Source organism: Podarcis melisellensis, assembly GCF_964234715.1.
Source record: "Podarcis melisellensis genome assembly, chromosome: 2".
Lineage (NCBI taxonomy): Eukaryota > Metazoa > Chordata > Lepidosauria > Squamata > Lacertidae > Podarcis > Podarcis melisellensis.
Window position 1 is genome coordinate 41935071 of NC_138529.1, and position 24125 is coordinate 41959195.

At 44.8% G+C, this 24125-nt stretch overlaps 1 protein-coding gene across 3 annotated transcripts in view; it reads left to right on the forward strand.

The window, feature by feature from the left end:
* Positions 1-24125, forward strand: part of PKN1 (protein kinase N1) — a 60233-nt gene that overhangs the window by 16926 nt on the left and 19182 nt on the right. The window contains exons 1-7 of one of the 3 annotated variants that reach the window (XM_081900866.1): positions 11581-11799; positions 16077-16377; positions 20283-20428; positions 21719-21848; positions 22565-22710; positions 23348-23561; positions 23857-24057. In XM_081900866.1, the coding sequence (XP_081756992.1) occupies positions 11755-11799; positions 16077-16377; positions 20283-20428; positions 21719-21848; positions 22565-22710; positions 23348-23561; positions 23857-24057 (1183 nt within the window). In that variant the 5' untranslated portion in view covers positions 11581-11754. Of the gene's footprint in view, positions 1-11580; positions 11800-16076; positions 16378-20282; positions 20429-21718; positions 21849-22564; positions 22711-23347; positions 23562-23856; positions 24058-24125 lie in introns of those variants that run through there. The other 2 variants (XM_081900865.1, XM_081900867.1) reach the window with 2 other exon arrangements.

The window sequence follows — 24125 nt, forward strand, 5'->3', positions numbered from 1 at the left end:
TGGGTGATGCACTGGGGGGGGGGGCGGATCTAGGGAAATGGGTACTCCTTAGTTTCACTTGAATCTTTTCTGATGGAAAATCTGGTTCAACTGAAAGTGTAACTTTCCATAAGCAAGCCAAAATTCTCCTGGGGAAAGTCAGAGCAAGATGAAGAAGGTGGGGGAGCTCCTGTCCTGCCTGTTTTCCAACATTTGGGAGGAAGGAAGGGCAGTTTTTTCCATTCTTTGTTGCAATAAAAGTACTTGTGTAGAATGCATTTGCATTCTCTTAATAAGCATGGAATTCTGGAAACCAAGGTGGTGACTTGAGACTTGTTTGCTGTCATCCCATCCCTCCCTCAAACACACACTAGATACACAATTCCTGACAAGTCTGAGAGATTGGATATATGTGTGTGTGCGCGCGCACTTGACCATATTATCAAGGGGAATCATGTGAGAAGTATGAATTATAAAATTCAAGATCAATGGCTATACAGTATTTACACAGAATTCCTAAAAGCATAATTAATTTTAATATACAGGGTTATCTTAGGTGTTCAGGTCTTGTAAGAAAAGGAGCACAGTATCAGTGGAACAACAACAAAAAATTAAATATCAAGAACAAAGTCCCAAAGAATAATTTTTATTAAAACAGAACAAGCAGTATGCAAATTCATCATCCAAGCAGAAGGAGAGAAGGGATTTTGTCTTTGCTTCTAATCCGTTTTGCAGTTGGGGATGAATTGAGCAAGGGTTCTCCTAGGATGCTTTTCAGATTGTACAAAAGCTAGAATGAAAGGAAGATCTGTCAGAATAAATGATTGGTGTAGAGGGGAAAACAGGGTCTGGAAATCTGCCTTGTTCCTTTTTTTTTTTGTTCTTCCAGGAAAGTGGGGGTCAGCTATTAAAATAAAAATTATTGGGGGTTGGGGCTCCATGGTCCCATTTTCTCCCTGCACACCCTTTCCTGCTAATGGTTTGTAACAGAGGTGAGGGATTCCAGCCCATGGAAATAATTAGACCACCCCTCCCAGATCTTGCAGGTTGGCCCATCAAACCATTTCTGACCAGCTACACCCACCTTTCTCGTACCTAACTTCATATGTGACAGCAGCCGCAGGAAAGTTCACACTGTAGCTGCTGCGCAGGAAGATTCAAGGAGGGCGCTCTCAGGCGAGGCCAGCACTGCAAGTCAGCAGGGCCAACACAAACTATTCATTTTCCCTTTCTCACACACATGCGTGTGTATCTCCCACTTATATTCTCCCCCCCACCTCATTCACTCAGTTGAATCAGTGTGTGTGTGTGTGCGCCCCAATCCTATCCCACTCTCCACAGTTGCAGCATGCTAGATATATCACAATATCTGCTATATCACACTGATGAAACAGGGTGTTTCTGACATTGCTTCCTTAGCACAGTCAGCTTCCAATATAGCTGGTCATGGGTAAAGAAATAGCTTTCTACACCGCAGTAACAAGCACACTATGATTGTGGAGGAAGTGGAATGGGACTGGTTGGGGATGGGCATGTATTCTTGGGAATGCTGGGAGGGAGTGGATTCAGAGGCCTGCCAGACTGGATTTGGCCCCCGGGCAGGTGGTTTGCTCATGCCTGGTGTGTATGTCTAGCGTGTAGATTGTGGCTCATGGAGAGTTTGTCTGCAGCTTGCTTACTGCATTGAAATTTGCATCCCACCTTTTCTGCCTGGCGACAGGACTCTAAAGTGGCTGTCAGTGTGATAATCAATACATGAGAAACTTAAAAGGGTATTCTTTAAGGCAGTGGTGAATTGTGAAGGGTGGGGGTGGGAGATAATAGAAAATGCCCACTCCACAGGCTTTAGGCGCTGCTGCCGAGCCTCTTTCAAGGGATGCTTTTCAAAGGTTCCATGGTGACCATGACAATGAGAGTTGGGGGAGATGAGGTCATACGACAGCTAGAATTATGGACAAGATGGATGATGGGGGGAAAGTGAGGCTGCTGCCCAAAATGGCAGCTGGGCACAATGAATGTCTTCCCTTCCGTAATATGTGGAAATGTAACTTTGTTCCACCTCATAACATTCTAGATTCACCTAATCAGCTGCTGCTTGGCATGGGGGTGGGGGACGGACACTGGAGAGAAATCCAGGACATCGTGGCACCATGGCAAAAGTTAAGATGTATTCAATGTGCAGTTGATGTTTCGTTAGCAACAGCCACAAACTTACCCTCGCATCTTGTTTGGCCCCCTGTGCCTGTTTCATTGCTGCTGTTGATTTTTTTAAAAAATAAATAAATTCCAGCAATCAGTACAAATAACCCCAGCGTTTGTCTTGCATTGGGGTTTGGCGTGTTGAGAGAATCGAGGATTATTTGTGTAGGAGCAGGGAGCTTGCAGCATTTAGAATTGCTGCTTGATAGCCTTGGAAATCTAAGGCTTTCCTAACTGCAGCAAGAGCATTGCCTTGTCCCCCTGCTGCTGCTGCTTCTCCACCACCCCCTCCCTGCTTCCTAATGCTGAGTGCAGAAATCCTGGCAGTAAAGTTAACATCTTTGTGCCCGTTGTTCGTGGCTTTGTGTGGGCTCTTTGCCAAGCTGCATGAATTATTTATTGCACTGCTGCATCGGCAATTGGTTAATGCCCGGTGGGGTATATTATAAAACTGCCAGTGCCTTAGTGCCTGGGGATCTCAGATATGCATAGTGGGTAGTGCAGGATAGAATCTGCTCCCCTCATTTCGAACTCTGCTCCACTCCATGAAACAACGAAGATCAAAATCTTCTGGTTTCCGTGACCTCAAATTGAAGCACCGTTGTTGTGACAAGTGATGCTTGTGATTAGATTTTAAATGTCCACAAAGGTTGAAGTTCTGAAGGCCCAATCTTTTCCCCCTAGGGAAACAAAATAAGATTAAGAAAATTAAGAAAAGCAAAAGAAATACAGTTCTTCCTTTTCAAACTTAAATTCATTTTACTGCTTTAAGAACGTAAAGCGTATCATTTATGACCTAAGCCAGGAAGAGTTAGAGTGTATTTTTTGGCATATTTATAAAATTTAAAAGTGAATGTATTGATTTTGTATGTGCAAAAATTTGCAAATATGCCCAATTGTAGCTCATTTCCTTCTTTGGATCTTGGCTAAGTTGTCACCCAAAATTTCAGTTTTCCCCTCTGATGCTTTGGCACTCATGCCAGAACTCCTGCAGTTTTAGCCCCATCTTCTGACTCTTTCTCTCACCCTCCAACATGACAGGACAACATGCTGCTCCTTTCAGAGTCTTGCATCAGGATGTCTTTTCACAGATATTTGAGGGGAGACATGGAAAGTCTGGCCACAAAGGGTAGAGCCAGGTCAAAAGGACAGCAGAAATAGGATATTGTTTCTCACATCACCAAATTAGACTAAAGGTCACCAAAAGAAGGCAAGCAGCAATTCACAAGTACTGTAATGAAGATCCTGTGTGTTCCTCTCCTGAAGATGGCAGCACTCGCCAGGTGAAAAATCCATCTTGGGTTTGAGTGTTCTATATGTCATAATTATCATTCTCTAGTGCTGTAGGTTATCTTACAAAAGAATAAAAATCTTAACAGCATTTCATTCATTCTAAAAAAGGAATGTTTTTCAGTGTTTCCCAAAATTTCATTTTTTCCTCTGTTGGACAATTAAAAAATAACAGTCAAGGGGGAAAGTGCGCTTTCCTTCCCTTTCCATTCCCGCCCCCCCCCCCCACAACTCTACTTGTGATGTTAGATAATATCAATTCTGGGAAGAAAATTGTTGAGCACCAGAAATGGAATTGCTCCTAGATAATTAGCTGGGTGTCTGGCAAGATAAGGCCTTGCCTTCAATCAGGACAAGTTTGAGATGGTGTAGTAGCCAACTATTGTGGTCACTGAGGTTTTGCCTCGGAAGCAAAGTATAATTATGCATCCCTTTTGTACTCATTGTCTGTCATTGAGCTTTTACTGAGGGGCAGCAGCAGGCTGTGTTGGGGTGTGTTTGAACCACCCCTTCCTCTTCCCCCCTTTTGTACAGATCTCTTGGCCATAGTACTCCTTGCTCTGGTAATTTCCAGATTGGATTGCTGTAATATGTGGGCTGCCCTTGAAGACAACTCAGAACCTTCAACTGGTCCACAATGCAGTGGCCACAATACAACTGGTCCACAATACAGTGCTGGCTGGGTTTGCCTTTAGAATAAACATAACTCTGTTCTAAAACAGTTGCATTGGCTTCGGGTTCATTTCCAGGCCCAACGTGCTCAGTATAGTAGTTTTTCAAACCTTAAATAACTTGGGTCCCAAATACCTGCAAGACTGTGTTCTTCCCTACAGACCCTCCCAGGTGACCTTGATAGTTCCACCTCCCTCAGAGGTTTGTGGGGGCAGGAAAGGGCATTCACTGTGGCAGCCCCTAAGTTTTGGGGTTCCTTCATTACAGATGTGCGTCTGGCTTCTTCACTATATTGTTTTTGGCAAATGCTGTAGAGGCAAAATGAGATTCCTATGATGCTAGGTTGGAGAGAATGTGATGTATTTGTGCTCAGATTAAGCTTCACTTAAGTGCCCTTCTTGCATGTTAGGATCTCATTTCTTTGTAGTCTTAGCAGCAGTTGTGGCCATTCCCATTTATGTTACTGAAGTGGTTGGTGGCAGGTATTTTGAGCTGGCATGACATAAGTTAGCACATTGACCTTTGCACGGGTGCAGATGCAAATCATTGCAGTCACATTGCCTATGGTGCTGGTGCAGTTTTAAATCTATAAATCTAGATCAAAGGCAACTCCCCTGCCTGCCCCCACCGTACAGATATTCTCTTGCAAATTTAAAACTGATTCTGATCTTAGATGACCTGCAAAGAGAGGAGGCGAGAAATTGAGAAAACCAAGAAGGCTTGCAGGAGGCATCTGGGCATGCATTCAAGAGATTTAGAGAGGGGCCTAGCTGGGCTTACCCCTTTACAGAGAACTCTTGCATTGTGTTTGCTGTGAGGCATTTATGTAACAGAATACACGAGCTTGGGTCATGCTTGAGTTTCTGTAGTCCCTGCTTTCAGGAAACTGACTACAATTGTGAGCGGGGTGGAGAAAAGGAGCCAGAGCCAGTGTTTGTAGGAAGGCTTCTTGTTGACACTTTATTTTGTTGGTGAGGATGTTGTTGTCTCAGTGTGGTGCAGGCCTGTCTTCGTCTTGGAGTTCACAACACAAGGTTGGTAGAGACTGGCTGTTTGCGTTCTGAAATCCCAACCCTCATTGTGTTTAAAAATTAAAAGCCCAGTATATCCTGTCATTGCCTTTCCGGATCAATAGCAGCAGCAAAGGTGTCTGAATTGCATCTGCTAAAGTCGTGCTAGTTCCAACCGGTGCTAGTGGTAGTCTATTTCTGACCCCACTGTATGGAGGGCAGAGCTGGGAGAGGCTAGCCTTGTGGCTGGAGAATAATCAGCAAAAATGTAACAAACTAGGAACAGATGCTTTTGCCTGAGGGAACTTTGGTTGCATCCTGGTTAAGAAATGGCCAGTTTCCAGAGGGAAACTGCTGACACACACCATTTTTTCCTTCTTGTCCCTGCTCCAATTAAGGAATAACTTCTGTAATCCTTTGGAATGCCTCTTCTCTCTGTATACTGCATGAGACCTGAGCAGGTTCCCAGTGACTGCTTGGTTACAGGCTCCTTACGCATTCAGTCGCTGAGATTTGTCTAGGAGGGTGCTGGATGTCACTTAAAATGTGTGCACTTCAGGGAGCTGGATACTTTTGCTGTGTCAAGGTCACCTGGTCAGTTCCTATGGGGCCTTTAGATTGTTCAGCAGTTCTTGGCTCCCTAAAGACCTGGTGACACATGTAGAGCCTGAACTTTGAATTACTTTGCAGAAGAGAGAGAGAGAGAGAGAGTCTGCATGTCCACACACAGACACACACACAGTTTTACTTAGGTCCTAGCAAATTTATGTGCAGAGAATTGTAAGACTCCTTAGTCCTCCAGAGTTGCTCCTGAGAAAGTAGAGCACTGGATTAGAACTCAGGAGGCCTTCCTTCCTTTCCAGCTTCTACTCTTTTGCTGTGCTGCGTAATGAAAAACCAAGTTTCTGCCTAGTTCTAAGCCATCAGACAGACACTATGGAATATCACTCCTTTTTCATGGGGAGGGACACGGTTTCAATAATGAATTAGACTCTGGAGTGCAGCATAGCTTAAGGGGGTGATTAATTGATGTAAACTAGCACATTCTAGTTGCTATGACTCGTCAAAGAACCCTAAATAATTATGGCTTAAATTGAAGGTTCCAGTTATGTCATCAGTTGATCAACTCCAGAGAGCAGCAGTTTAAATGGACTTGGATTAAATTCCAGACATGGATGTTTGGCTTGCTCACACTCGGACCAGAGCACAGAAGTCTGCTTTCAGGAGACCAAAAATAACACACAAGTTTTGCTTAGATTGTACTGCGTTTAAGAACACCCTCTAATCCTCTGTCAGGTTACTTTTGAGCACTACCATAAAACACCCACCACTAACTGTGTTGAGTCCAAGTCGCATGTTACATTTTAAAGCATGGGGGCAAGTAGTCCCATGCCTCGATGATAACAATGGGGAAGATGCAATCCACGTGCATGGGGATCCAGACAGCAGCCCAATTCATGAGCATGATCCTCTTGACCGGAAAGCATCATAACACCTGTGCTGCTTCCATGTTCTCAGCGCAGCTTGGTGCACACATTTCGGCCTGAAGCCATCTGGGCTGTGTTACTGAGCTCCCATTGTGTTTCTTGACTTGGGATGAAGTGAATGGCTACATTGTGATGTCCAGGTTCTCAGCTGTTGTGTTGCTCAGGCCAAGGGGGATCGGTGTCTGCCAGATGGAGGAGGGGGGTCAGTGCTCTTGGAGGAGTCGGAAAGTCCAGCAAAACCCTGCTGTGCTACATTAAGGAGTGCTCCACTGAGCGTTCAGCATGGACTTTGAACTTGGCACCATGGACTTAAATCCAGGCTGTTCCTCAAGCAACAACATAGAAGCCTGTCTCTAATAATATGGGTCTTTATTATCAGCTCTGTGTGTGTGTGGTGTGTGCCTGCATTTCCTGTGGTATTGTGGGAAGCCTGGCATGAGGGCCCATGAGAACATAAGCATAGTGGTCCTAGCATAGGGGCTAGTGATATTCTGAGGGTACTCCATCATGTGAAGCTTAAGGAGGAACTGGCTCGGACTCTGTGGGTCACATGAGGCTTCTTCTCACTCTAGCCATGCTCAGAATCACTGGAGCAGGCAGGCAGGGTCACTCAGGTTCCGTTTTGATTTCTGGCCCTGGCAGCACTCAGTGTTTACAAAGAGCCAGATGCGAGATGGAGCAACTGGGGGGTGGTCTGGCCTTAGGAAAGACATGCAGAAGGAATCCCATCTTCTGCCTGGCCTGCAGAGAGAAAAAAACAAGTTACATTGGGGAGAAAAGACTTGTTCTAAAACTCCAAGGTTTGCCTACCAAGGGTGCAGAATTAACCTTGGAGCACAAGGGCTTGCTGCCCTCCCTTCGTATCAGCAGCACACGCCATTCTACATTCCTGTGCCCTGTAGCAATGTCTGCTTGGGTTCTTGGCCCTGTTCCCATTGTGCAGTGGTGAGTCTGTTGCTTGGAAAGAGCTGAGGCTTGCAAGCCAGGATATCTTGGTTTTGTTTTTAGAAAAGGAATACATAGGGGAGGCAGCGCTGCCTAAGCTTTAGAGCAAGGAAGCAGGGAAAGATTAGAAATTGCTATCTGAACATTTGCCCCTCACCCTCCAGTTCTGGTATATGAAAGCTATAGGCAGCCTCTTTGATCTAGTGTCCTCAAAAAGGAAGGCTAGAGAAGGATTCTTTTGTGTGCCAGCTGGCTGGCTTGTCTCCGGCCTTTGGGCATTCTTAGAGCTATTGTGTGGAAGATAGTTGCTTTCCTTTTATAGCTGTTGTGCTGGTCCCAGAGGGGAAAGTCCTAGCGTAGAGCAAATCTGGGAGCAATTGTGATTTCATAGAATTGTAGAGTTGCAAGGGACCCCGAGGGTCATCTATTCTTAAGGCTGTTTTTATATAGAGATTGTGGGTCCTGTTATTGACTCGAGAGTTGATACATGAAATATTTCCCCCCCCCCCCACAAATCTGTGCCAAAGATTATTTCTGTCCCCCCATAGCTTTCCTGTAATACATTAATTTGGTTGAGAGGACTACAGTCTATACACATTTATACTAAGCCTCTGCAGAATTCAGTGCAAAATCCATAAAGCAGTCTTTTGGGCAATGGGTGCAAGATGTTGGGGAGATGTATTCCAGTACAGAGCTGCTTGCTCTCAATCCAAGGCATATGAAAGAGCACGTAGGATAGCGATGAGTGTTGTGCCCTCTGTCCTTACAGTATAATACATGCCCCAGTCATGCTACTACTCCAGTGCTGGCTAGAGAAGTCTCCTCCCCCTGGTGTTGACCTTTGCATTGCTGGGGCTGCTGCACTGTGTTAGGGTCAGCGCTGACTTCTGTGAAGGAAGTGGGTGAGTCAGCAGCTCCATTTCCTGCATTGCGTCAGGAGGTGTCCAGAACAAGTACTGAGGCTCTCTGGGCTGTGACCTGGCCTGATTCCAACTCACAGCTGAGTGAACTGGCTCTGCACATGTGCTCCAGGCTGCAAGAAGGCAGAGCTGCAAGTGTAGGCTCACTGAGGCCCGTTGGTCAAGCCAGACTGCTGGGTTCAATCCCACAGCTCTGCAAGACAGTTGACTCTGTAGGGACTTTGTTATACACCTGCCTCTCAGAGAAAGAACTCTCGGCTAGTCTTTGACTCTCAAAGCGACCTTTTCTTAGAGCTTCTTGCTTGCTTCACTTATAGTCCACACTGCAAATTTCCTGGGCAAATTATTGCAGTGACTTCTCTAGCTGCTACAGCAAAGACTGCTGTAAACTCACAACCAGACTACATGTACAGTGGTACCTCAGGTAAAGAACTTAATTCGTTTTGGAGGTCCGTTCTTAACCTGAAACTGTTCTTAACCTGAAGCACCACTTTAGCTAATGGGGCCTCCCACTGCCGCCGCACTGCCGGAGCACAATTTCTGTTCTCATCCTGAAGCAGAGTTCTTAACCTGAAGCACTATTTCTGGGTTAGCAGAGTCTGTAACCTAAAGTGTCTGTAACCTGAAGCATCTGTAACCCGAGGTAACACTGTAATGTTCAATTAAAATGTGTGTTTTAATTATGCTACTGTTACTTAAAGCGGCCATGTGGGTCCCTGATCCTGAATGTCCTTCTGGTCTAGATCAGGATCCTGCACCAATTTCTTGCTGCATCTGCTCCCACCGTTCCAACTGCTATTTGCCTGCACACTGTACAAATAATAGCTGGGAGGGGGGAAGACTTTTAGCAGGCACCTGGTGCAGCAGCCCCAGTCTGGATTGGGAACATCTTATGCATCAGGCTATCACACAGCTCCTTTTCCTTTGAAGATACAGTGCCCAGTGTGAGTAATGTAAATTTGCATTATAGCTGCTCTGATGCAAAAATAACTACTACTTCTTTTTTGGCATGTATGAGTTTACAGCAGATCTGGTCAGCTTTGTGGAGAAGGCATTAGTCTTTGCTACTGAGTGTCTTCTGTTATCAAAAATGCCAATTTCTTTCTCTGTCTTCAATCCATAACTTTAGTAGTAGTTTTCAACGCATTAAAACATCAAATAAAACAGTCCAGAATAAAGCAAATTCAAGCTTTAAGGAAAATATTTCAGATCCTTCTCTAAGTGACATTTTGCTTTCCCCATATTTATTTACCTTTTTAATTTATATAGCTGCCCCATAGCAGAAGTACTCTAGGAAGCCAATGTGGTGTAGTGGTTTGAGTGTTAGACGAGAATCTGGGAGATCAGGGTTCAAATCCCCATTCATTCATTCATTCATTCATCATCATCATAATTTATTACGGTCAAAGACCAGCTCGAAAAGCACAACTGGGACAGCTTTCACAAGAATAGAATATGCATGTAAAGCAGTGTATAACAACAGCTTACAGATTAAATTCATTCATGAAACTCACTGGGTGACCTTGGGCCAGTCACAACCTCCTAGCCAACCTCACAGGGTCATTACAGGGATTAATTGAGATGGGAGTGAATCATGTACTCCTTGGGGGGAAAGGTGGGATATAAATGCAATAAATAAGCAAAACATGCCTGGCGCCTGGGTAATTTTAAACACTGCTTTTTACTTCACCCTGTTTTTTCTGTTTGAAAATTATTTTAACCAATTTTTATATTGTTGGCAGTATGCAACAAAGTTCAAAGCAGAGTAGACCCATTGAAATTAAGGAACCTAAGTTAGGACATTTTTATATATTTAGATTAGTATCTTGTTTTTCCACTAGATGGTATTTGAAGCGCCTTACAGTAACCGTGCAATTTTGAAAAGGGATTCACCACTGATAGAAAAACTCTGGTTTTTCCTATTCCTTCATGCTGACAGTTTTTTTAAAAAATCAGCGGGGGGGGGGGGATGGGACTCTTGCAAATTCTGAGCTAGATACCATCGTGTTGAAGGTTGAAATTGGGAAGCTGAAAGCTTCAAATGACAAAAAGGCACATGTGCAGTTAATGTAACTTGAGAAAGAGAGTGAAAAATGGGAATATGCTTTCTAGTCCATTGTTGCTAAAATGAGGCAGCATGAAAAGGCTACAAATAATCAGGGCACAAAATGTCCCATTTTTAAAAAATATAAAATGACAAAGGGAGGATTGTGCTGGATCCTGGGAGAGAAGGAATACTTCAGAGAAAGTCTTCCTTTTTCTTTCATTTTTTGTAATGTCAAGGGCAAAAAACTCTGTAGTGCATAGCTCTGACAACGGGATCTGTGCTGCTCTTGGAAAACTGTTCCGCAATTTGCCTACTCAGTGTAAGGATCCAACTGCTGTAGATCCTTTAGCAATGTATTTGTCTTGTCTTGTGCTAATTAAGAACAGAGAGAGAGAGAGAGAGAGAGAGAGAGAGAGAGAGAGAGAGAGAGAGAGAGAGAGAGAGAGATGCTTTTCTGCCATTGGTCACTGTGGATGGTTGCATGGCGTTTACTAGCTTACAGTAACATTGCTGATAGAAAGACTACCACATTTCTCTTCACTTCTGCTTTCTGCCACACAGGGGACTTGTGTTTTCAAGTCTGTGTTGGACACAGATCCAAATAACTACCTAGATTTTATATTGCCAAAATAAGGAGAAATTGCTACTGGTTGGTCATTTGGCTGGTTGTCCTAATAAGCCTGTGGTGCATCCTTAAATTCTTTTTGCACCCAGATGAGTCTAATAAAGTCTGCCCACCCCATTCTGCATTAAGGCTTACACACTGTGAACTTTTGGGCTCCAAAATCATGCCTAGCTTTCCCTCCCTCCCTCCCTCCCCCCCTCTGCTCTGCATTTTTGCTTGAACATCCAGCCAGAAGCAGAGTTCTGGACGACTTGAAAGCTTGCTTGCTGTTTCGTGGTATTTTACCTCATAAAAGCATCGCCCTACTGCAGTTCTGGGGATTTCCTGGCCCTCTAGAAAGTTCACTCAGAAGGGCAGGCAAGTGGCAAAGCAGCAGGGGAAGATGTAGGCCCCACCATTGCTCCCTTCAGCCCTGGCCTGTGTTCCGGTATTGCCAGCGAATACAGGAACTCTGTTAGGAAGTGGTTTGTTTGCTCACAGGCTGGAAGAGCCGTTTGAATCAACAGGCAGGAAATGAGGGTGTAGCCAGCACACAGTTCGAAGCAGACGGCCGGCCTGGTGCGCCTCTCCTGGGGCCGGGATGTCTCTTTCGGAGCCGGACACAAACTCTGAGCATGACCAAGAGGTACAGTCGTTTGAAGGGGGGTGGTATCAGGATACTTCCTCCCCCCTTTTTTTAATGATAACCAAACAACTGGGGAGGAAGGGCATTGCATGTGTAGAAATCAGTAGGCCAGGATCAGTATGAGGGAGCAGGAATCCTAGCCTTAAGATGCGGGAGTACTGCGTGTGTTGTGAAAGTGGCTTGGGAACTGCACTGCCTTATCTACAAGTGGCTCTGCATGTTACAATATACCCTGATGTTCATCTGTGTGTGCATTTGCTGCTCTGCACATCAGAGAAACAGACATGAAAGGCGAAAAAGCACAGTGGGGTACAAGTAGCAGGAAGTGTTAACATTTGTGGGGCATCTGTGGGCAATGCGCCTCAGTCTGGAACACATAGACACATGTGAGAGCAGCAGTATATGTGTTTGACGAATAAATGTTATCTTTTACGTGTTGGAGAAAGGAGGGACTGTAGTACTTACAGTGGTACCTCGGGTTACAGATGCTTCAGGTTCCAGACTCCGCTAACCCAGAAATAGTACCTCAGGTTAAGAACTTTGCTTCAGGATGAGAACAGAAATTGCGCAGCGGCAGCAGGAGGCCCCATTAGCTAAAGTGGTGCTTCAGGTTAAGAACAGTTTCAGGTTAAAAACGGTCCTCCAGAACGAATTAAGTTCTTCATCCGAGGTACCACTGTATTTTCCCTGATCAATTTGGCCTAATGGGGGGGGGGTCCCAAGAAGAGGGCAAGCTCCTGGAGGAGGAAAACTGGGTGTGTAAGTTACACACACACACACACACACACACACACACACACAACTGTGGGAGATTAAGAGTTCTCCACTGTACTCTACTGAGAAAGGTGTCTGAGACGAAGAGCAACAGGTATATAATATTTTGTGTGTAAAAGGGGGGGGGCAGGGGACATGTAAATGTTAGGGGAGGCCATAATATACCTATAGGTTTGGCCGATGAGATATCACTGCATATACTGGCTATCATGTGCCTAACACATTTAATGCCAGGCTTCATTGAGTAGATACATGCAGCTCCTTGCAGTGCTTTGAAATGAGATTACCTACTTTGTGTCCTGCTCAGAATTCCTTATTCTCCACCTTCCCTACCCCAATATATCCATTTCAGTCCAATATTCTAGCCACATCCTTATGCTGGATCGGACGGATAGCATACTGGAGGCATATTGCCCCCACCCACCCCCAGCAGTTCTTCTGCCTATGTGCAGACTCCACAGGCTCTGTGCATTGTTCATAGGGTAGCAAGGGTGTCCCCCAGGCCAACTTGTTTAATTCCTTCCAGTAAGCCTGTGAGGTCTCTTTCCTTACTAGAAGACTTATGTGGATAATATTTAACTACAGTGTGCCAAGTTCCCACCTGGGCATGTATCCTGTCGCTGGGGCACCACAGCAGGGTCAGCCTCTGACTCAGACAGCCTAGATTGAAGGTAGTGCCAGAAAGAATTTGCCAGCGCATTCCAAGTTGGCACCACTCAAACTGTTGTTACTGAGAAAGTGCTTCTAATTTGGCTCAACCTCTTAGTCTCCACCCCCCACCTACAGAAGCCAAGCTTTAAATGCACACAGCTTCATTTTTTGTGCATATCCTTCACCTGTTGACTATGTATCTATCCTTTCCCCTTCTATAATTATACTCCCAATCTGTCATAGCTAAGATTGCAGTGTTCTCGGGGCATGGACCTGCCTTCTTATGCTTATGTTACTTATTCCTCCGGAGTACCATGTGTGTTGATGGCACAATAGAATAATCATAATTTGCAAAAGGCCTCACAATCCTTATCGCATTTTATTTTTTTACCCTTACGACTTATCACAGATTTATACACATTTTACAGACACACTTGCACATGGACATGACTGAGGGTTTTCAGCTCAGGACAAAAGCCCACACTTGGACTTGGCACATTTAGACTTCAACTCTAAGCACACATACAGTACATCAAAGTGATGCCGTTAGGATTGGACTGGAGCTGCCTAAGGAGCTTAATGGTTCTACACAGCAAAGAAATGGATGCTCTCTTTCCTCCGATGGACAGATGGTGGAAGCATGGAGATCCTTTTGCAGTTCCATCCAAGGAGAGGCTCCATTCTGGACAGCTAAGTTTTCATTACTGTCCTGCTTATTGGTGCAGTCCACTGATGGCAAGCACAGTTCTGGGAATAATTTTAAGAGCCGAAGGTTTGAGAACTATATCTATTGTCCTTATTAGTAAAAGGAACCTACCGTCGTAAGAGAATTCAGCCCTCATAGTGCTGAAAGCAAAGGAACAGGGCAGTAATGGTCTGCTTGAATGGTCTCCACATAATCCAGGCTAGCATTGGTTATGGAGTGGTTTGAGCAAGGGGTGTGTGAGAGGAGTCAGAGGGGTTTTTGTTTTGCTTTTTTCTAGTTGGGGCAGGGGGAGAAGCTGCTCGCCTGAATCTGAAATTATGGACTCTTATGTAGTTCTAAGGAGAGAGCACAATCCAGAATGGGAGAGGTTGCACCCAGGACTGCTGGGTTCTTGGACCATTTATCATTCCTATTTCGGTGGCAGACTGTCTATTGCTGTAATGCTTCCCTCCCTCTCTTTTGCCTGCTTCCTCACTCCAGTTATGCATGGTTTCTTTTCTCTCTTTATAGTAGCATTTCCGTGAAATGTCTAGCAACATGAGAACATTTTTAGTGCTAGCTGGATGCTGCTTTAGTTAACGTCCTGGGCTCAGTTGAGCGGAAGGGCAGTATATAAGTAAAACTTTTATTAATAATATAATTATAATAAAAATAACACTTACCTAGTGCTCAGAAACATTAGCAATAATTCCTTGAGCAACCTTGCAAAGTAGGTTGATGTTATTTATCTATATTTGCAGTTTGGTGACTAAGAGAGAGAAGGGTGACTTGCCCAAGGCTACGAAGGGGGCGGCAGGGTGGATTGACTTTAAATCGTGCCAACGTAAATAATGGATTTTAAACCACCTAGAAAGACCAGTTTTAAAATATTGACTTTTTTACATCGCAAGAAAGTGAACCATTCACATGTCACTTACATACTAATAAGTCTCTGCAACAATGAAACATGATGGTTTGCTTTTAATTAGAACCTTTATACAGCCTAGTAGCATAATCTGCATTTTGTTGTCATTGATCGTGTGTCCTACCTGCACAGCAAAATCATATCTGCTTAGAACCAGACCTTCTGCTTAGCTCTGTGGATGTATGCAAGGAAGTAGGCAACAAGCATGGGATTGGGCTGCAAGCGTACTTCCAATTGCACAAAATTATGTTTCCCTGTTAAAGGGAAAGTCACTGTGCATGTTGCTTCATTTATATGAACATTTGTGACTAAATTGAACAGATTGCAGAATCTAGGTAGTTGGAAGGCATAAAGTAGGGGTATAAGATTCCCAATATGGATAACAGATAGGCTACTTATAAGGATTTTCTGAAGTTTAAAGAGAGTTTAAAGTTTAGAGTTTAAAGTTTGAAAAGAGAAGAGGTATCAGATTATACTATAGATTGGTTTCAGTACTTCCAGGTGAACGGGTTATTTAAAAAAAGTTTTAAAAAAGGGATTTGGGGAAACGAATTCGGAATTTGAAAAAATTGTAATAGGAAAGGATGTGAAACTGATTTCTAAGATTTATAAACTGTTATTGGAGTGGGAACTGCTAAAGGCAAAATGGTAAAGGCGGCAATGATTAAATGTGCTATAGATATTGGTTATAATATAGAAATGTCAGTGTGGGAAAAACTATGGGGGATGACTATGAACTTCTCTGCCTGCTACCTTATTAAAGAACATTTACAAAAGATGATGTAACGGTGGTAACTTGAAACCCAGCAAAGTGGTGAAAATGTACAGAAAAAGGTCACATCTATGCTGGAAGTGCCACGGTACAGGGAACCCTGATCCATATGTGGTGGTTGTGTAAATATGCTAGAGAATACTGGGAGATTCCATTAAATAAAGGAAGATTTGAGACGAAAATTGGTGGAATAGCACCAATTTATGCAGCCGACAAAAGACTACCTAGAATGCCATGGAGAGAGGGCCTAGGAAGTCTGAGGATAAGAGATAATGATGAGCATTGTATGGTGTATATATAAGTTGTATAAATGCATAAACAAAATAATAATATAAATAAATAGATAGACAGATCACCCATATAGGCTCTGTGGATGATTCTAGTGATATTCAGAATAGCACCCATTGAATCATAGTGCTAACCTGATTCCAGTGCCTGTAAATAACTCATTGCTATGTTTTCCCTTGCAGAGTGATCCAGGCAACTGGTCAGTGCTGGAGCAGCTGGGCCTGGACCAGAGCTCAGATTTCTCAGACACCAGTGTACAGCAGAAGCTGGATGAAGAAAAGGAGAAGATTAAGCGTGAGATTCGAAAAGAGCTGAAAATAAAGGAGGGAGCAGAAAACTTGCGCAAGGCAACCACAGACCGTAAGAACCTCTCCAATGTGGACAACTTGCTCAAGAGTTCCAACCGCAAGCTGGAGGCCCTGCACCACCAACTGCAGGATCTCAATGCACATATTGTCGTCAAAGACCCTGAAGAGCTGGGGGGTAAGTGTGTGCAATGGATGGGTGGGAAGTCAAGGGTCAGGTGCTATGGGGGAGCCAAAAAGCAAGCAGAGATTTAGGGCAAGAATGGGTAGAAACTGATAACAAGGTGCTCAAGCTTTTCTTAGGTATTTGTGGATTTAAGTCTCTCTCTGGCTTCCTAACGATTTCAGCTGGCAAGAGTTTAAAGAACTACAGAGAGGGTTGTTAAATTGTGTTGGTGAGCTTCCCTTGATCAAGACATATCAAATCTTTTAAACACCTCTCACGGTGAGCAAATCCGCGACTTTACTGGGTGGTGTGTGCTCTTTCCCCTAGTTTGGTGAGAGGCATTTAAAAGGAAATGGCTGGTTTAGCGAAAGCTGTCCATAGCTAAGTTAAAGAAGTCACTCATATAAAACAAGACTGGCGGCATCTGCCTGCACTTAAGAATAATTTTGTGGCATATAGAATAGGATAACCCATCCTGAATGCAAATTAAGAACAGATCTTCCAGTAGGCTTCTGTACTGGGAATAAGGGCATTTATTCTTAGAATTATTTCGGTATCAATACATGGGAAAGCAATTTTAAAAAAGCTTTTATAAAAATGTGGGAACTGCTTTAAAGTGTGAAAAGTGTCTTTCTTATCCCAGGGTACATTCTTCCAGAGTGTGCAGCATCTTATTTTGACTATTCTTCAAATGTTTTAAGACACTATCAAATTCTGCAAAAATGGGCTGTCCCTTCAAACAGTATAGATTGAGGCATGTATTGCTGAGTCAGGAGCTGTATCTCTCTCCTTTTATTATGCAAGAATCATTATAATATGACAATTTTAATTTGTTTTGATGAAGATGACTGTTAGCCTCTTTGAGTATGATATAGAATAGCAAGCTATAACCTGCCATTTATTATTATGTAATAATTACCTTTCAGATTAGGCTTACTTCAGCTACTATTTTTGAAAACTTGCACATTTCACCTGCATTTTGTTTTGGGGGAAAGTTCAGAATATAGAAGTGTGTATTAATAATTCAGTTAGCTTCATATTTGTCATTGGAGAAACACAGCTTTCCATAGGTTGCTACCTACAGTTCTTGAATGTTCATAAAACCATCAACAAAGCTGTGAAACTGTGTATTTGTGGGGTGTGTGTGTGTGTGTGTGAGAGAGAGAGAGAGAGAGAGAGAGAGATAAAAAGAAAGAAAGAAAGAAAGAAAGAAAGAAAGAAAGAAAGAAAGAAAAGAAAAGAAAGAACTCATTTGAACTGCCAGGCATTGTTTGTTTAAAAGCTGTTCCGTATAGATCCACACCCTAGCCTGTTGGCACCTTTGTATGGTAGAGGAAACTTTACACTTTGCCAATCCTGTTTGTACGCTCCTCCCTACCTGGCTGTTCCCAGCCCCTTTTTCCTAATAAGCACCAGCTATGCCAGTCTCCAGGTGTGGACAGTCACTAACAGAGCAGAAACTTGGCAGCTGGCCTGTGGGTGTGGAAGGAGGCATTGGGGAATAAGCAGCAGCAGGGAGAGGAACATCCCCAAACCCCTCCGTATGAAGCAATCGAAAAAAGGCACAGTGGAGCCCATGGAGCACACAGGCAGAACCTTAAAATGTCAAGGTGCCACTTCCATTCCAAAATAGCTTGTTACAACGATGGGGCTGCACTTTATGGAGAGGCAGCGGCCTGTGACTTTGCAAAAGAGGAAGCGGTTGCTGTTGTACCTGACTCCACTGTCAAGCACAGGCCACAAAAATGGGGAGGAGGGGGGAGAGCCTGCATATATATATAACTGGGCTAGAAAGCCTGCAGGGCTTGGGTGTGGCTGTTTCCTTTTTGCTTGGAGAACCTAGGCTCAGAGCCCCCTGCAAACCAGAGGTCAGAAAGGATTAGAGTTCTGGATGGGCCACCGTCTAAGCCTGTCCTCATTCAGCCTGTGGGCTGTAATGTGGTGTTGCTGACAACACTGCAAGTGTTCTTTCGAACCAAGTGCTTTGTAAATCTAGGATTTACTCAGTGGTGTACTGGCTTAGAAGATCTGAGCTGCTCGCTTTTCTTCTTCTTTTTTTATAAAAAGGATTCATTCCAGTTGGCTTGCTTTAAACTATATTGCACATCAGTGAATACCAAGCAGTTCTGGCAGCATTTCTCAAGAACAGGCCCCCAATCTTATAGTCCATTCTTTGTCTCTGGGAGAGAGAGAAAAGTGCTAAACCGGGAGTATTGGGACCACACCATTGCCTAATGCTAGTTCCACATGATGTCAGCTAGGGTCCAGAATTTAAAGTGCCAAAGTCTGAATAAGGCCTCTCTTAAAAGCCTTTGACCTATGTATTCAGTGAAGAGTTGTCTGCCCTGACATGGATGTTGCACAAAATACATATATTATTGTTTATGCATCTAATTGTATACGACTCTTTCATAGATTAAGTCACACTCAAATGCACTAGACCAGACCTGTAGAGGTTTCTCTGGATCCAGGAACATACTAGATACTAGTTAACTGAATTCAGCTTTTTTCTGCAGTCTGTCTCATTGGCAATCTGCTCTTGGATGGAAAACATAATGAGGGAATCCTCTTACTAGGCTTGACAAAGCATCCTTTGTAAAACTCTTTATATTTAGTATTTAAATGACAAGTTCTTTGTAACAAATGGCCCTTTGGTTGAAAGAAGTGAATTTGTGTTTTTATATAATTTGAATAGAATTCAGAAAGATTTCAACGTGCTCATACTGATCAAAGTAATAATAAGCAATGACACAATTTAAAGCAATATCTTTTAAAAAATGCATCCATAAAATAATACTAAAGCAGCAAAAAAGAGATATTATCTGCTGCTGCTTTAGGTTTTCATAGACACTAAAATCCTGAGTACACTCACATTTTAGCCTGGTACAGTGGTACCTCGAGTTACATACGCTTCAGGTTACATATGCTTCAAATTACAGACTCCGCTAACCCAGAAATAGTACCTTGGGTTAAGAACTTTGCTTCAGGATGAGAACAGAAATCGTGCGGCAGCAGCAGCGGTAGGCTCCATTAGCTAAAGTGTGGTTAGAGTGGGGAGCCAGTGTGGTGTAGTGGTTAAGAGCAGTAGATTGGTAATCTGGGGAACCGGGTTCGCGTCTCTGCTCCTCCACATGCAGCTGCTGGGTGACCTAGGGCTAGTCACACTTCTTTGAAGTCTCTCAGCCCCACTCACCTCACAGAGTATTTGTTGTGGGGGAGGAAGGGAAAGGAGATTGTTAGCTGCTTTGAGACTCCGTAGGGTAGTGATAAAGCGGGATATCAAATCCAAACTCTTCTTCTAAAGTGGTGCTTCAGGTTAAGAACAGTTTCAGGTTAAGAATGGACCTCCGGAACGAATTAAGTACGTAACCAGAGGTACGGCTATACTTAAAAACTCACCAAACTGAGCACAAAGCAAGTAGCTCTGGGGGTGGGGAGTATTCCAGAGTTGAGAGACCACCTCTGAGAAGACCTTTCCCTCCTTGAGGTAACCTGGACCTCATGGTTTTAATGGTTAAGAAGCAGTGCTTTGAATTCTGCCCAGAAAGGGGCAGCAAGTAGGTACAGCAGCCTGAAAACGGGCAAGATACCTTCTCCAAACAAGTAGACTGGCTGATACGTCTTCTTCTGTGCTGAGGTCCAGAAACCTCTAAACCAGAACACAATCTAAATGTGCTCATTGGCTTGATTCAATCTTTTCCCCAGTGCCTGCTGGGGGGTTACGGATTCCAAGATGCCAATGAGCCGGGATTGGCATAAAGATGTGTACGGTATGCATTCCTTTGCATGCTCTTGATGGTCCCTGCTACGTGATGCCAGTTCCCTACCTGCTAGCTCATGCATTTGGATGGTTCCCCTGATAGTGGTGGTCTGGGATTTGTGCCCTCTTGGCATTAACCACTTTACTGTCTTCCCAGATGCCCCACAATCACCAGGCAGCCTGAGCCGATCAACAGCTACCAAGAACCGCATTGCTGGCCTGGAGAAGCAGCTCAATATTGAGCTGAAGGTGAAGCAGGGAGCAGAGAACATGATACAGATGTATGCCAACGGTGCTGCCAAGGTATGTGGATGTCGCTGGCTGACTGCCTCCTCTCCTGCCCTGAACTTAGCTAGTCCCTGCATGCTCATCCACTAAAATGCAAATATACCAGCAAAGCTGCCAGATGCAGAGCTAGACCATTGGTCAACCTAGCTCAATGTCGTCCTTTCTGACAGACAGCAGGTTCTCTCCAAGTTCTTTGGCAGAAAGCCTTTGCCATACCTGCTGCGCAAGGTGCTTTGAACTATGCAAGTATGCTAGCCTTCTCGCCTCTAGCTGCCTCTTGCTTCCAGCAAAGCCGGAATGGCAGGCATGTATAGTTGCAAAAGAGGGAAAGTTCCTAGATAATGATATCAGCAGGTAATTCCTGCTGGTCCGTGTACATATTTCCTATTAGACCAGTAAACCTTTCTGAGTAAACTCTTCTGCTATGCTATGGTTGTATGTCTTACCATTAGCTGCAAAAAACATCTAAATATAGCTGCTCCGTTAATAAGTGCCACATACGGTTGCACCAGGAAAATTTTGGTCCAGATATCACATGCAGTTACACATTTTCATATGATCTCGTCCTTGGGACCAAGATGGCAACAGTTGACTGAACTGATATGAAAATAACATTTTTGTGCATCTGAACTTTTGGGGGAGGCAGGCGCTTCCGTGGATGATTTTGGTGTCTTTGTTATCAGGTTCTCAGGATTGAAAAGAAAAATAAAAAGTTGGGTGGGATTCAATGTAGTGAAAGGCAAACATTCTGTCAGCACAAGGGTTTCCTCTTGCTGAACAGAATGTCCCCGTCCCCCATGCAATTCAAAACTGTTCTAAGGATTCCCCCAACCCTCTGGAGCAGATCTGGGGACAGGGTGAGGTGCACTTGGAAGAAGGACATGAGGGACAATCCAGTTGCTCAGGTGAACATTCCGCTCATGCAGTTATTTATTAAAATACCACTTTCAAAATTGCTGTGATTGGGTTTTCTAGTTTTAAATATTCACATTGGAAACCACTTTTGTTGAGGAAGCAGACTGGTTACTTAAAGGGATTCTGTAGCTGCTTCTGTTTTGAGGCTTACCCCGTAGATTGGATGCCTAGGATGTGGTTCAGTATGCAGAAGAATAGAACATGATACCTCCAGGTTTAGGAAGCATGGGTGTTTGTCGGGGTGTGTGTGTGTTTTCTTCTGTTATGGCTAGGAACTGATGAACTGAGAGCCAGATGGGCAGGCTTTGCCCTTGGATTGGGATGCATTCTAATGACTAATTCTCTTCTGCCGCCCCTGCTAATCCCACCCCCACCTGGCCTGCCCTCTAGGATCGGAAGCTGCTGCAGACAGCCCAGCAGATGCTACAGGACAGCAAGACCAAGATCAATATAATCCGCATGCAGATCCGCAAGGCTATGCAGGCTGACGAGGTGCAGCTGAATATGGAAGATGGGCAAGGTGAAGGGGAGGATAAAAAAGAAGGTCCCTGTGGCCAGCAGGCTGCTCTGCAAAAGCCAACGTCCCTTTCTCCCACCTTTCAACCTTTAAAGAGCTTTCGAGAGCTGGAGAATGTCAGGAGCTCATCCTACACTCGAGTAGGACCCTGGCAGAGACACATGCCTGACTGGCATATTCCCTCCCTCTTGGTTGATCGCTCGGGAGCTTCAAAGCTTTCTTCAGCCCAAACATCACAGCGACCGATGCCAACAGACATCGGCACACTTAGGGATCCGCAGAGTCTTTGCAGCTTGCATAACAGACCACAGCAACTCAGCATTTTGGCTAATCTACTTTATTTACATATAAACACACACGGAGCACTGCAACATGGCTCCTTCTCTCTCTAGCATCAGACAGCAAAGAGAAAAAGAACAAAAGACAATAGTCCCACTTCACGGAACACAGTAACACAAACATCCTGTCTTCCCACTCTGTGGAGTCAAAACATACACCATCATGTGATAGACAACAATCCTATGGCTGCAGTCACAGAGCAGGAATTCTAACAGAGAATGTCCCCTGGAGCAATTTGAAAAACCTCCACCTGGTGCTGAGGACCCCCCCCCCCCATTTCCTTGTGCCTGGGATGCATGTGCTCTGGGTTCCCTCCACAACTAATCCTGCCATCTCTGATGCACATAGCAGATGCCTGACGCCCATCCTGTTACTTGCAGGTAACACTGACCTGAGCACCATCGAGTTGAGGATCGAAGAGCTGCGGCATCACTTCCGGGTGGAGCATGCTGTTTCTGAGGGGGCCAAGAATGTGCTGCGCCTTCTGGGCTCCACCAAAGTTCAGGACCGCCATGCCATCTCCGAGGTAATGGGCGCATCGCTCAGCTGGGGGGGGGGGAGGCGGGTCTCATACGGTCTGATTATATACACTCACACGTACGTACGCATAATTATAAATGGTTTGGGAATTGTAAACGGGTCCTTTCCCTAGGACTACTATAAGCAGCTAATAGGGTTGAAATCAGCCAAACTCCTCTCCCCACCCTGGCTTAGGTTTCCTCCTGCAGCATTCACTATTAATGAAGCTGTCTAGGGGAAACAAGCAGACCATCTGTTTGTCACAGAGGTTGTGGCACGTATCATAATTTGCAGAGTCTCCATAAGCAGAGTCTGGCAGGAATCCGAGATAAGTTAAAAGGTCTGGGACATCTACTTGTCCTTCTTGACTGTTCTATGGTTCCCTAGCCTGTGACCTGTTGCATCCAGTTCTACTTGCTGCTGAAATTAGGAGTGGGTGGGTTATTGAGTCGCCCAGCTGCAAGCTCTGCTACTGAGATGTGACTTGGGATGTTTGTGAATTAATGAGTACTGTGCCTCCGTGTCATCATTCATATCCCAAGAAGGCTGTGGTGTTAGTACAAGGTTGGGAAATGGGGTGGTGGATGGAACACCCATCAGTGCCATGTGTAGGATGTAGCCATATTTGTGCCTGGCCGTTTTAGGCACAGACCAAGCTGAACGAGTCGAGCCAGAAGCTGGACCTTTTGCGGCACTCCCTGGAGCAGCGTCTAGCTGAGCTGCCTCAAGATCACCCAAAGGGCTGCCTCATCAAGGAAGAGCTCATCCTGGCATCCTCCCCGGCCTTCAGTGCCCGTAATACCACCTCCTACCAGCACAACCAATACAACACCCTCTCAAAGCCATCTCCACTCACAGGTAACTATGGACTTAGCTTTGTTTGGGGTGCCTTTGAAGCCCTCGCAGCTCACCGTTGCTACTTTTTGGCGGGGTTTTCAGCGCTGTCCACTCCTTAAATGCCCCAGGGCTGTCCATAGTTAGCACCTCTCTAATTTGCTCAAGACTCCTTCCTTGCCTCTCTCCTTTCCCATACCTTAGTAGTGGGAGAACCCTTGCTCTCTCAAACCCTTAAGAAGACTCCAGGGAGTTGCTCTGCTTTGAATGCTCCTGAGCTGGACCGTCCCCTTTGAGCTGTTGTCTCTCTTGTTGATAGGGATGTTGGAAGTGCAGCTGTTGGGCTGCAGCGAGCTGTTGGAATATGTCCCAGGACGCACCCGTGGCTCCACCGTCTCCCTGCCGTGCAATAGCCCTGGTGAAGCGCGGCCATCTTTCATGAGCCGCAGCGGGCGAGGCCTGTACAGCCGAAGTGGCAGCGTAAGCGGCAGGACCACCATCAAATCAGAAGATAATAGCAGTAAGTAATGGGGGGCGGGGGTTTGGCAGGCTCTAAACTGGGCAAAGGGTCAACTGGAAGAAGGGAGA